General features: G+C 32.6%; 1 protein-coding gene across 1 annotated transcript in view; it reads left to right on the forward strand.

Moving 5' to 3' along the window:
- Window positions 1-3,415: 3,415 nt before the first annotated feature.
- LOC106459732 (bone morphogenetic protein 3-like) overlaps window positions 3,416-14,181 on the forward strand; it is a 41,230-nt gene continuing 30,464 nt past the window's right edge. The window contains exon 1 of the mRNA XM_022393145.1: window positions 3,416-4,011. Within this exon, the coding sequence (XP_022248853.1) occupies window positions 3,666-4,011 (346 nt within the window). The 5' untranslated portion in view covers window positions 3,416-3,665. The remainder of the gene's footprint in view (window positions 4,012-14,181) is intronic.

Genomic DNA, 14,181 nt, shown 5'->3' on the forward strand with positions numbered 1-14,181 from the left:
TCAAGTATAGAAAACCCAAAATTTGTTTAGAAATATTTTTTTTACAAAAGCATGTTAATAATGAATGGTTAATCAGAAGAAAAAAAACTTTTTTTATTATTTGAACAGTACAGAAATAAGAAGTAAAATTTGCCGAGGAACTTTGAAACATTATAGAAGCGCACATTAATTTAGCTTGAAAGATACCACATTCAATAAACCACCTATATAATTTAAAGATGATTCCAACTTCCCCTTTTCAACTTAAAGATGATTTCAACTTCCCCTTTTTAATTTAAAGGTGATTTCAACTCCCCCTTTCAAACTTAAAGATGGTTTCAACTTCTCCTTTTAAATGTAAAGATGATTCAACTTCCCCTTTTTAATTTAAAGATGATTTCAGCTTCCCCTTTTTAATTTAAAGATGATTTCAACTCCTCCTTTCAAGCTTAAAGATGATTTCAACTCCTCCTTTCAAACTTAAAGATGATTTCAACTTCCCCTTTTTAATTTAAAGGTGATTTCAACTCCCCCTTTTAAACTGAGGGTCGCGGGTTCGAATCTCCGTCACACCGAACATGCTCGCCCTTTCAGCCGTGGGGCGTTATATAGTGACAGTCAATCCCACTATTCGTTGGTAAAAGAGTAGCCCAAGAGTTGGCGGTGGGTGGTGATGACTAGCTGCCTTCCCTCTAGTCTTACACTGCTAAATTAGGGACGGCTAGCGCAGATAGCCCTCGTGTAGCTTTGCGCGAAATTAAAGAAAAAAAACCTTTTAAACTCTAAAGATGATTTCAACTTCCCTTTTTTAATTTGAAATTGATTCCACGTAGAAACTGAAGAGATTGAAAGCAAACATAGAAATAAGTGAAATAAATTTTTCACTTTTCACTGCTTTTAACTTACTCTAACATAATGTAACATCGCTCATTGTATTAGCCTTCTGTTTCAAGACTTACTCTAGCATAATGTAACATCGCTCATCGTATTAGCCTTCTGTTTCAAGACTTACTCTAGCATAATGTAACATCGCTCATCGTATTAGCCTTCTGTTTCAAGATGTTTTTACATATTGTGTTCATAGACGCACAAACATAAATGACCATCGATCCACCAAGTGAAATTTGAACGTTGTTTCTACTTGGTTCTAAGTCCAAAGATAATATCAAAAGTGTTGAATAACAGTACTTCCATAAAATGCGTTTTGTTACTTTACATATTTATACATGTGATTTTCTGGCATTATGATTGCAGGGTACGATAGTCCTCCAATACAATAAGTGACACTGTTGCAGTTGACAAATCAAGTCATAGTGTCCATTGTATACGCAAATTACATGTTTGAAACTTATTCAAACATGTAATTGATAGTTATTTTATGTGTCGGTTATGGCCTAGAGGTTAGCGTGCCGGCCTATCAACGGTTCGCGTTCTGTTTGCCACAAAAATAAAAATAATATATCACTCTCGCACTTTCAGTTGGAGAGTAGGTTATAAGAGTGACTGTCAAATCCCTTATTCGATTATATTAGCTCAAGAGTTACTGGTAGGTGCTGTTGAGTGGCTGCCGTCCCTCTTGACTATCAGTACAAAATTACTAACAACTAACACATATATAGTCCTTGTGTAGCTTTGTGCGATTTTCCCAAAATAACAAAAACTTATTTCTTTTTTTTTTTTAGTTTATAAAAACGTTCTCATAGACTTCCTTCGCGAAATAAGGCTAAAAACGTGGTTGAACAACAATGCAAATTTAAAAATTTTAAATTGTTGCTTTGTGTACGTGATCTACATTAGCGTTAGAAATATTATGGTCAAGAGATGAAAACACACAACTGACATGTTGGTTGATATTCGAATTCCTGTATAAGCGATGATACTTTGAGTTAACGTATTTAAAGATATATAATTTTTAACATTATTGTTATTAACAACGAACAAACCTTATGTATCATAAATTTATAAAACCCACAACAGTTCTTAGAGTTATACATAGCTTTTAATTTTTCCTTGCAAAGACTTCACTTTAAAGGTGCGATTGGTATTTATCTTTAAAATTAAAAATGTAGGCCAGACCTACAGAAATTATCCATCTTGTAATAGTTTATAACTTTTGTTCTCTATGTTTTAAAAACCTTTAAAATTGTATCTGACTTTACGAACCTACATATTTAAATTATACAGATAAATGATATATAACACTCAAAAATTACACTAGGCATACTGTCAAGAATGATACTTTCGAGACGATCAAATTATGAATTTTTAAGTTTTACCAATATGTTTAGTCTCGACTCTTTTTTTTTTGTTTCGCTCCCTAGTGGCACAGCGATATGTCTACAGATAGCCCATTGTATAGCTTTGTGCTTAACTTCAAACTAAATTTTGTGTTTCTACGTATAACGCAGAGTTTTTTTAATTGGCGTATCCAGAAACGTTTGAAATTATTTGAGCTAAAATTACGAAATCGTTCTAAAGGTTTATTCTTCATTTACGATTTTAATGTTTTTATATTTTATATAGTAGCAAACAAATCTCATGCAGTGTAAATTTATAAAATCCTCAACAGTTTTTAGTCATGTAAAAGCTTTTAATTTTTTCTCGCAAGGAATTCACTTTTCCATAAAAACATTATTGCTTATCCTATTAAAGATGCACTATAAGTTTATATCTAAAATTAAAAACGTTGGTCAGACTTACATAATTTTTTTCATTATTTTTCACTTAAAAACTGACAATTTTGTTTGTTTGTTTGTTCGATGTTATGCACAAAGCTATACGTGGTCTATCTGCCCACTACGGATATCGAAACACGGTTTTTAGTGTTATAAGTCTTCGGACTTACCGCTGAACCACTGGAGGGCTAAAGCTGGCAATTACAGATAAACAAATATATATATATATATATATTAAATGCTGCATTTAACAGTCCAGTTCTTAAGATAAGCTGTTGGTTTTAGATCAATGGAAGGTTAAAATCTGTTGAATGATATTATGTGACGGTAGTTTGGATACATTAGTAACAACTAAATATAAAGAAAAAAAGAAATGTGACTCGTGTTTGTAAGCGAAGGGGGAGACTTCTGAGAAGGTTAAAATCTGTTGAATGATATTATGTGATGGTAGTTAGGGATGTATTAGTAACAACTAAAAAAAATGAAATAAATGTGATTTATGTTTGTAAGCGGAGGGGGGGGGGGTACTTCTGAGAAGGGATAGTCAGTGTATCTTCTAAGACGCTCTAGTACAGGACAGTCAAAAGGGATGGGCCATTTTACAAGTAGCGTCCGTCAGTGGTTGGGCGGTTTTCTATCTCGAGCTCCGTGTGGCTAACGTTCATTCATAACAACCAGCGATCACTGTTGTGATGCAGTGCGTTCCCCATTGTTGTCTCTGTAGTGAATAACCAGTAATTTCTCCTCGTCGTTGCTCGGAAACATCCTAGTACTATATTTTTATATCAACGGACTTGGTTGATTGGCTATCTATGGGATTTGTCTTTATTCCAGATGCTCACCTGAATATGCTTAGCAACAAGTCTAGTTATCTGCTTGTGTTTACCTCGTCAGCTTGTACGGGTTGATATTTGTAAGAGAGATAAAACCGTTTTGTGTAACAAAAGTCGGTGAAAGGAATTAATAATTGTTGCCTTCATAATATTTTTAAGTGAAGTCGGGCAAAACGCCATGATAAACCTTAACTTACTTTCTACAAGTACTAGTCAATTAAAGACGACTTTTTCAATGTGCGCTCTAGCCTACTTATTGCTTGTGGGGTTGATTGTATCCACCAGAAGCGTGGCATCTCTACAAAGTAAGAGTAGAAAAGACATGCTCTTGCAGGATGCCTTGAGGTCTCTCCTGGATGTTGAAACTTCTTTAAGCACTGAGTCCAAGAAGATGACTAACAGTCCTCACTCATATCCTTCTCCTCCTGAATATATGCTGGAACTATATGCTCGATACCAGTCTGGGCAGGATCCCAGTGCCGACAAGCGTGGGGACACAGTGCGAAGTATTGTACCGAAGAAAGGTAACGTACTAATTTAGTATATTTGAGTGAAAACGAAAAACTTCTAATTACAGATAATACATATCCACGACAATAAAAACTTCTAATTACAGATAATACATATCCACGGCAAGAATATATTAAAATTGATGCACATAAGCATATTCCAAACTCAACACTTCAAATATTAAATGTATAAAAACAATCATTTCATTATATTAAATAGACGTAAATTACACGTTCAGTTGGTTTCTTTTATGTTTTTAAGGGCAAAGCTACACAATGGGGTGTCTGCGCTGTACCCACCACGGGTATTGAAACCCGATTTTTAGCATATAAGCCATAAAGCTTACCTCTTAGCCACGAGAGGGGGGGGGAGGGCGTACGTCCAGAGTGCTGATTTTCTTAAATGGATGATAAGTTAACATTTTTTTGATGATTTTCAATACGTGTAAGACAACACTTTATCATTGTCAATCTCACTTTTTCCACACATATATATATATACTCCAAGTGATCTCGCAATGATATCATTTGAATACTTTAACCTTTTTAATGACTGGGAATTTTTGCTGTCCGTTCATCTAGCTGCTAATCGGTATATCTATCGTAATCTCGATATCTAAAGAAGGAATAAATCTTGCAGATAATCTAAAAAAATTAGTTTGATGGATTACACCGGTAAGAAGTTATTTTCGAAAGTCAGGATAGCCCAAATATCATTATAATTCGTTACTTTCTTTGTTAGTTTCTATAGAAATAGAAAATCAAATATTTTATAAAGACAGCTGTCTTCGAAACAAAAAAAAACAAAAACAACAACAACAGACAATTATCCAAGAATAAACATGTTTAGAGTTTGTGATGTAAACAAATACCTCAAAACAATGATACGAAAAGAAAATTACATTACTTAATTACCCATGCTTAAGTTTCAAAATATCTAAATCCAAATATTTACAAACATTGTCGTCAGATGTTACATGAGGTCATCGTGTGTCTGGTGGGGCAAAGCGGCTAATGATTTGTTTAAAAACATTCGGAAAACTAAGCTTATCGTTAACAAATCATGCAATTTCAAGAGTTTGATAAGTAGGAGGAAGAAAAAAAAAGAGGTCAGAATACAAGCTGTTAGAAAACCTTGAAAATAAATGTTGTACGCATATAGTGGTAAATACATTGACACTTCGTATGCTGCTTCTTAAAGATAGGAACTATATGTAAGATATTATTGAGAACCCATGATATAATACTACGGCTTTATACATTTTACAAGTATAAGCTGAGAAATGTTCGGCGCACTACTTCTGATAGACAGATAGGCAGACAAAGATGAACTTTTCATTCGTTTCGCAGGAATTAAGGAAGCCAAGCCTCACGTTTGTAAAATAATATAACGTACAGAATAATATAAGAACGACGGAAGGATTGCTTTTATACCTAAATGAGCGTTGTCGGTTTTGGTGTACATGTACATACAACAAGAAAGGTTTGTTTTGTCTTTTGGCATATGTGAACGTGTATATCGCTTCACGCTAATCTATATGAACTTTACGACTCGATACCTTTCTCAGAATAACCTAAACATTTTTTTTTATTCTCAAAATGGCTTTATAACCCGCTATTTTGACATTATACTAAGCAATCTGATTGTATTTGCGATTGTTATATAAACGGTTAATTACTTGGAAAGGTGAATTGAAGTTTTGGGGGAGGTCAGGTCTAAGATAACGAAAACATGTGTTCAGATTCTAGTGAAAGATAACACACACGAGTACATCCTTTCAATAAAAAGAAAGGATATTTATGTTAAGTCACAATTATCTGAGTCTGTACATGTTTCGTTACAGTTACAACCACTGAATGTTCAACAGACTCTCCATCAGTAGGCGGGTAGGGTAATTCATATCCCACATAGTCTAGTTAACTCTTATGTGCAGCTATAATTGCATCTGTGTATTCAACAAAGCACTTTCTAGACAGAAGATACTATTAAATTGGTTGAATGAAGATTCTGCTGTATATGTTTTGAAAGGTTATAGGTCATGGTCAGTAATTTGTAATAGCTGATGTTGGTAACACGTTTCAGTCCAATAAAGAAGACTCAAGTTAGCTTGAACTTGAAAAACGTAATCAGAGATCAAAGAACTCTATATAGAGTATAATGTAGACCTTAGCTGAGCTTTAACGACTTTATCACTGTTAAGAGCTCTGTAGAAAATAGAACATAACTTTTATTGCAACATAAAGACCTTTATCAAAGTTCAAAACCCCGTACAGAACATATAGTTGTTCTTAATCGATTTAAGAATTAGTGATGGAATTCAGAAATCCGTGCAAAACTTAATGTTGACCTTATTTGAGTAATTATTTATCTGTCTTTCTACTACGACAGTGTATTTGTATATCTGTGTGTGTGAACAAGCGCGTGTATATATATATATATATACACAATTCGCAGATAATTTCCTATAGACCTTGTTTTTCATTCCACTAATTATCTGTATGATTGAAATCAGGTTAGAATATTTCAGATATATTGTTTTCGTAACGCCTTTCTTGCATAGTGAAACTGTAATATCGGAAATACCAATATCTCTATTTTAAGTTCATGATTTTTTAAAATATCACCTTAAAGGGAGCAGTGTTATCCGTCTGAATGTCAAGAACACGTTTAATAAGTTTTTCCTAAAGTTAAAATTTAAACATTAAATGTTTGGTAATTAAAACGACAAGACGATCAGACAAAACATTTGTGTTATTATGTAATAATTAAATAGCTGAAGATATTGATTTACGATGTGTTTACATACCTATTTTTTGTACTGTTCATGAGAGTAACGAGGAGATGACGGGTAATTTTTTCTTAGGAATGATATTCTACCTTTAACTGATTAAACGCTACTGTGAAAATGATAAAACTCAAACGAAATTTAAATCAAAAATTAGTTTATAGTGAACCTAATTGTAATAAACTATAATTTAACTATGGCGATACTAATAAGATGAAACTTTGCTTTGAATTACATCGATATATATTCAATACAACATAATATACTTTGTTACCCTTTCTGTGAGAATATAAAAAACAAAATCCACATGCGCATTCATAGTGATGAGGGTATATGAAATGAAACTCACGTTTCTTCTTTCCTAACAACTGTGTCGAGTATTTTTTCAGCAATAACTAGAGACACACAATTCCTTATCATGCCTTACCTGTCTTCTAAAAATCTTGGATGTCATGATTTTTACACATATAAAATAGATTGACTTCACACATCCCAAAACCAGTAAACTCCACTACGCCACTATGAATGAGTCTAGATTTTTCTCATTTCTTAAAACAAATATTGTTTTGATTCTCTAAGTATATATTTCACTATAATAATGCTTTTTATTAGTGCTGTTTAGTCATCTAGTTCGAGCCACGTATTGGAACTACTACAAATCGATATGCCATACTAATAAAACATTTACCATGTTTAATATCGTGATCAACTATGCAGAGGAAATGCTTTATTAGACACAAACGAAAACAAAACGTTTCTACTGTGAAACTAATCACGATATTATATAAGATTATCCAGTGGGATTCTCATCTCTCAGTACTCCTTATCTGTTTTGCTCGACCGAGTGAAAAGATAACATAAGCAACCAAAAGGTCAAAAGTTCCCAATATTATCTTGAAGAGACAGCTATAGAGATAAAAAAATAAGTATCTTAGTTTTATAAGTCAAATTAATAGCTGTTAGACAGATGAACAAGCTTAGACAGAGTGTAAAAGACACGAATATAAACAGAAAATATACTGTAAACTATAAATCCTTGGTTGGATGTATTGGTTTTGTCGTATAAGCTGAGCTTCATATTACAACATATAAAAAAATCATGATGTTTTTATCAGCTTCCAACACGTTTAAAGTTAAGTGTTCAAGCAAATAAACAAACATGGCACGAGGCTTTGTGATTCATTATGTAAGAAATATTTCGATGCGTAATATGTTTAAAATGTTGACTAATTTTAATAACATGTGTAAAATCCAGTAAACAAAGTAATGGGTTGCTAATTATGGTCATGTTAATTTTGTCGACATCTGAAGACAACTTTCATGATTTCATGAAAAGTATTTCCATTTTCAAATAACAAACGATCTGTTTCACCAAATTCAACAATAAATGGTTTCATATGATCCACATCTGTGCTATCAACAACCCAAAAGGGGCAAACATTGAGAAGTGTTCTTGGTCAGTAGAATGAAATAATATACTTATTTATGTTGCCGAATTTTTGTTTGTTTTTTTCTTCTCAATGTTCTCAAGTTAAAAACTCTGTTTTACCCTATTATAGGGGCAAACATTGAGAAGTGTTCTTGGTCAGTAGAATGACATAATATACTTATTTATGTTGCCGAATTTTTATTTGTTTTTTTCTTCTCAATGTTCTCAAGTTAAAAACTCTGTTTTACCCTATTATTGGGGCAAACATTGAGAAGTGTTCTTGGTCAGTAGAATAAAATAATATACTTATTTATGTTGCCGAATTTTTGTTTGTTTTTTCTTCTCAATGTTCTCAAGTTAAAAACTCTGTGTTACCCTATTATTATGTAATACTAATGAACTCCTCGTTATCATTATTATTATTATTTGCATCAACTTATGTTATGCATTTGTAGTTTAAAAAAACTGAGCGGAACACAGAAAGAGAAATAATTGTTGGTCATTCTTTGCATTCTTTCTTGAGATCGTACTTTTACTTTGTCTAATGAACAAGTGCTTTTACGCCGTGTCTCAGTTCGTTTTATGTCGATAATGAAAATAGCAATTCCACATTATCAAATCTTTTTTTGTTTTGTTTTTATCAAACATTTGCGTTTTAAAGACTACTGACATTCAAGGGCGTAATGGCGATGTTTCGCTAAAGATACGCAGTTATCACTTGATAGTAAAATTCTTGTCTTTGTAACACGTATCACAAAGCTAAACAAAGCTAAGCCGATTTTATACTAGCAACAAAAAAATAAAAGATAAAAATTCTTTGCGTTCTGAGCTGTTGAGCTTGCGGTGTTTTCACGCCTGAACATTTAGTCTCGCATCTATTCTCTGTTCAGACTTCATTTGTTCAAATGAAGCCATTGTGACGACTTCGGTTAAAATGTGGCGGTTTTGTTTGATCTTTTCAGGCATGGCGTGCCACGGAACTGTTTTAAACTTTGATTCTCCAGCTTTGGGTAAATTGGCTTTTATATATATTGAATGGGGCTTGAATGAGTCAGGTAGATGAGGAAAAAACAAATAGAAAGAGAACATGGTTTACCAGAAATTTGTTTTCTTTGCGGGACTGTTTAATTTCGTCATTAATTGTGATCTGAGTTATAAAAATAAGAGAGTAATTATTTTTTCTAGCATTTTTCGAATTTACAATAAAGACTGTTTGGAAGAAAGTAATACATAATTCAAACATATACTAGAATAGAGATGGCTTTCCTATCTAGACATCCGCAAAGACATGATAACAGTACACTAACGCCATAATAACTAGTTTTTTTTAAAAGAAATGATTAATGTGTTGACTCACGCTTCAATTTGCTCCAAGTGTTTCTTTCAGAGTTGAGCATTTGCTTGTACCTATTTTCAGAATACAATATGATCACCGTATTTCAAGCTTTGTTTACATTACTCTTATATCTTCATTAGATGGTACTCAAACCAACAGACTAAAAAATACTGAAGTCCTGCCTACGATCCCATTACCGCCCATTTTGATGTCAAGGATGAATAACGAATCCAAATGCTCTACCAGTACATTTATCGTAGGTTGCTGTACATTTCAAACTTCAATAAATTATCAATCAATATGTTATCGTGCTTTCGTTTCATACTAATATATTCTACCTATGCTACGTTAGAAAAAGTAAGATGATTCCCCCTTCTTCTCCCTTTTAGTGTTACTTGCAATCTGAACATACAAAGAAATAGTTAAAATCACTGCAAGGTAATAGCATAATTAAACAGTCAACATATTCCCCAAACGACCCTCACTGGTTTTTCTATTTCATTATATTCCCACTTAAGTAATTTGATTGACAACGCTGGCTTTGTAAGATATAATCGTCTAGCTAGTTTGATAGGAAGTAGAAATTCGTAAGTTGTATAAGTAAAACGTAAGAACATTTCAAAACAATTAAGCTACTAGCAAATCAATCATTTTTTTACTGATTTTTTTGCTGAATGTAGGTCAAAGGTCATGATTATTATAGTTTCTTAGCATTATGCTTAATCGAACCAAGCCATTGGCGACCTATTCGGAGACAAAGTTAATTATCTTTTTCAGTCTTAGAAAAGAAACGTGTATTCACTATTGTTCTAGCGTGTGTGTTTTTCTTAGAGCAAAGCCACATCGGGCTATCTGCTGTGTCCACCGAGGGGAATCGAACACCTGATTTTAGCGATGTAAATTCAAAGACTTACCGCTGGGACAGCGGTAAGTCTTTGGATTAGCAAAGAGCCAGATTGGAAAAATCATGGATAAGAAATTAATGTAATTTGTATACAAAACAAGTCGAAATAAAAAATACAAACACTTAGAAATGCCTCTAGTAGCTCAGCGGTAAGTCTGAAGGCTTATAACGCTAAAAACCGGGTTTCGATACCCGTGGTGGGCACAACACAGAAAGCTCATTGTGTAGTTTGTGTTTAACAAAAATAACATTTTTGTCAGAAACAACGATATGAACTAATGTCTTAACCGAAAAGTGCCTAAAACTAGAGTTCTATATTTAGGCCTTTTTTTCCTTCTTGTTCTACATGCAAATTGGGTGATTTAAGGACATACCCACTGCATAAGAACCCTTAGAAAAAAAACTTTATATTATTTTGTGCATATAATAGCACATATCACTGTTACATTTTTATATTTTTATGGTGTCTGTTCGTTACTCTGAATATGTCAGCACTTTCTTTAAACTAATTACGTATAAAAACTCAAATTTATTGATGAACTGTAAATCTCTAAAAAGACCCAAGAATAACGAAAAGGTGATTTTGTTTGTTGAATTTCTGAGTTAGCTGTTCCTAATTGGGTTATTCTTGTCAATCTGAATAGTGGGATGTGACCGTCACTCTTATAATGCATCCACGGCCCCATAATTCGGAACGCGATTTTTTTTTCTGTAACGGGGCGGAAATCACTGAACCTCAGATCTACAGTTGAACCTTAGATCCACAGTCCTTCTTCAAGAGTAAATGGTAATTTGCTCTAACAGTTTGTATCTGGAGTAAATTCTTAACCTAACGAAGCATTAACGCCTAACTTAGGCCCAACTAAAGTTGCTGCAGAAGATGTAATTATTTCTTTCAACACGAAAGACAAAAGGAAATATAAAGCCCTGTCTGTTATTGAGATCACCACTTGTCAATGAGTTTCAAAAGTTTCGGTGAATTCTACCCTTCCTTAGTAATCCTAGGCAAGAGCAAATCGAAAAAGCAATACTAAGCCTCATACAGTGGAGATTTGTAAATTGTAATTGTATAGTGTTTTGCTCACAACAATAAAACTATACTTGTATAGATTTTGTAGAATATATAGTATTAATGTAACTAATTTATTCTTCTGGATTATTCACCAAACAATCTGTTTTTTTTTCTCGTCCCCAAAATTGTAAATTTAGACCAGAAAGAACATGATGAACAATCTATCATTTAACTCATCGTTCGTCACTGAGTTAGACCGGTTTCAAGAATTACACCCTTTACCAGTAACCTTGGACAACTCAAACGCTATACACATAACTTACAGACCACCACTATAAGAGTCTTTTCTTGGCTTTTGATTTGCCCTTGTTCAGGGTTGCTGATGAAGGAGTGGAATTCCCTGAAACTTATCTAACTTAGTGGTGAGTTGAATGATAGCCCGGGTTTTATGTTTCCTTCTCATCGAAACTTAGAATCTAGGGAATAAAGAGAAAATTAGATTATCGTAGCCTGTTTATTGAATAATCCGGAAAAATAAATTAAAAGCATCAGTGTTACATATTCCACATTGCTAAGTAAAAAAAAAACAATGGAAACCTATATTGCATTAAATATATTGAAAGCATACAAATAATACTTCATGTGTATAATCATTCCAATTGATGAATTAAGATACTGAGTGACCGATCTTGTAGATAATGGTTTATGACAGACAAAAGATAGATCTAAAATACTTCTGAAATGCAGCTTCAAATGAGTAGATTAAAAACGTCGTCACAATTGAACAGTTTTAATTTATCCATTAAAAACTATATCTGAGAATTACTGATAATCCGTGGGTATCTCTGAAAAAAGTCTGAATGGTTCTTTTGCACATTTTTGATTAAGAATCGGTAAAGTATTAATTAGGAGGGATGTATAAAACAACAACATTGGCAATCAAACTTAATTTTAGTTGTGTTTTATACTTATTTTAATGACGAGAGTCTTCATAACTCTCGAAAGAGCTACAGAATTTAGTAAATTATTTATTTTTGTTTTGATATCGGAATTTTTTTAATGTGCTATTTTTTTTCAGAAGTTCTTCGTTTATTAGAAAAATAGTAAACATCTAATTTTTTTCTAACGTTTTATTACAACAATATGATATAAGTTAAATTTCAGGCTTTCCTTCAAGTGAATTGTTCTCTGCTTTTGCAATAGTTTATTCATAGATTTTGATTAATAAACGGTGGCACACACAAGAACATTTAAGAAAAGTAAAACAGAAAAAAAAATCAGTTTCTCTCCTTTGAATATTTATTTCCCCTTGAAATTGTTGTAGAAACACACTTTCTTTTTTCTGAAATTCACTTTTACATTTGTAAGACATCAATAGGCCTAAAATATTTATAAAAGCAAACTGTAAAGGTTTCTTCCCCACATTTCTCTTAATTTTACCTTTTCGAATTCAAAATCAGCGGTCAAAAATAGCATTTCAGGCCTATCTTACTCCCATAAGTCACTGCCGAAGAGGCATTTTGTTCAGTACCAGAACTCATCATTTGGGCTGGACAATGAGAGACAAATGATTCTCTGAAATGCTATTTATATATGCAGTACAATACTTTAAAAATTACAGTTTAAGCTGGTAAAGCTTTAGAAATCAATACGTTTAAGCTATTACACATCTAACAACAGCGAACGTTTACTTTTCTACATTTTCTACTCTCTCTCTATATATATTAGATTTTCGTTTATAAAGTCCAGTTCAGACTCCAAACGCTCATAATAAAAGTATTCAAATCGTTTGAAGAAACATACTAAACTCAAAATATCTAGGAACTACTGGACAGTTGAAAGTTACAGCATCATCAACGTTGATGCACATTTGTTATTATTTTGTTCAAAATACGATCAATAAACATGCTTAATTTGTTGCACTATAAGAAGATTTTGTAAATTTTTATATGACTACTTAGTTATCAGTTTATTTTCATATGACTACTTAGTCATCAGTTTAGAGAACCAGATAACAAACAGTAACAGCTAGAATAAACAAACAACTAAAAAAACGCAGATTGTTTTAAAATTCGATTTTACAATTGGAAGTTATAGATCTCGATTGACAGAGAACTTATGACCTGCATTAATTACACAGGCCTTCGATGGTTTTATTGTCTTGAATTTTATACGTGCTACAGCAATTCGTGCACGCTGAATCTGAAAATGATATCCATTTTTCACGAAACGTCATAACACAATACATAAAAAAAGACCACAACAATAGACTAAAAGATATATAGATTTCACACACACACAAAAAAAATCAGGATGAATGAGAATGCAAATTCGTTTGACATGTGTTCTTCCCTTTTCTTCAGTTTGTTTGTAATTTTGTTAACAAACATAATAATAAACAATGTTCATTATGGTAAACAAAATAATAACTTGATCTGAATAAGATTTTTTTCTTTCCGATTTATGAAAAATCTTTACTGGCTAGAAAAAATAATAATTATTTTCGAAATCTACGTAGCTGTAGTATGGAAAATTCATTATTAAAACCACAACAACTTTTATGAAGTTTAAATTCGCAAGCCTATGCTATCTTCTTTTGATATATCGTTCGTTTTCAAGTGAATATTGTACGAAAAAGTTTGCAGGTAGCGAGAATAGAAGACAATATTAATAATATCACTTTAACTCTTGTGGCTTTTAACTCTTTCTATCTATTAC

Source organism: Limulus polyphemus, unplaced genomic scaffold, assembly GCF_000517525.1.
Source record: "Limulus polyphemus unplaced genomic scaffold, Limulus_polyphemus-2.1.2 Scaffold1, whole genome shotgun sequence".
Lineage (NCBI taxonomy): Eukaryota > Metazoa > Arthropoda > Merostomata > Xiphosura > Limulidae > Limulus > Limulus polyphemus.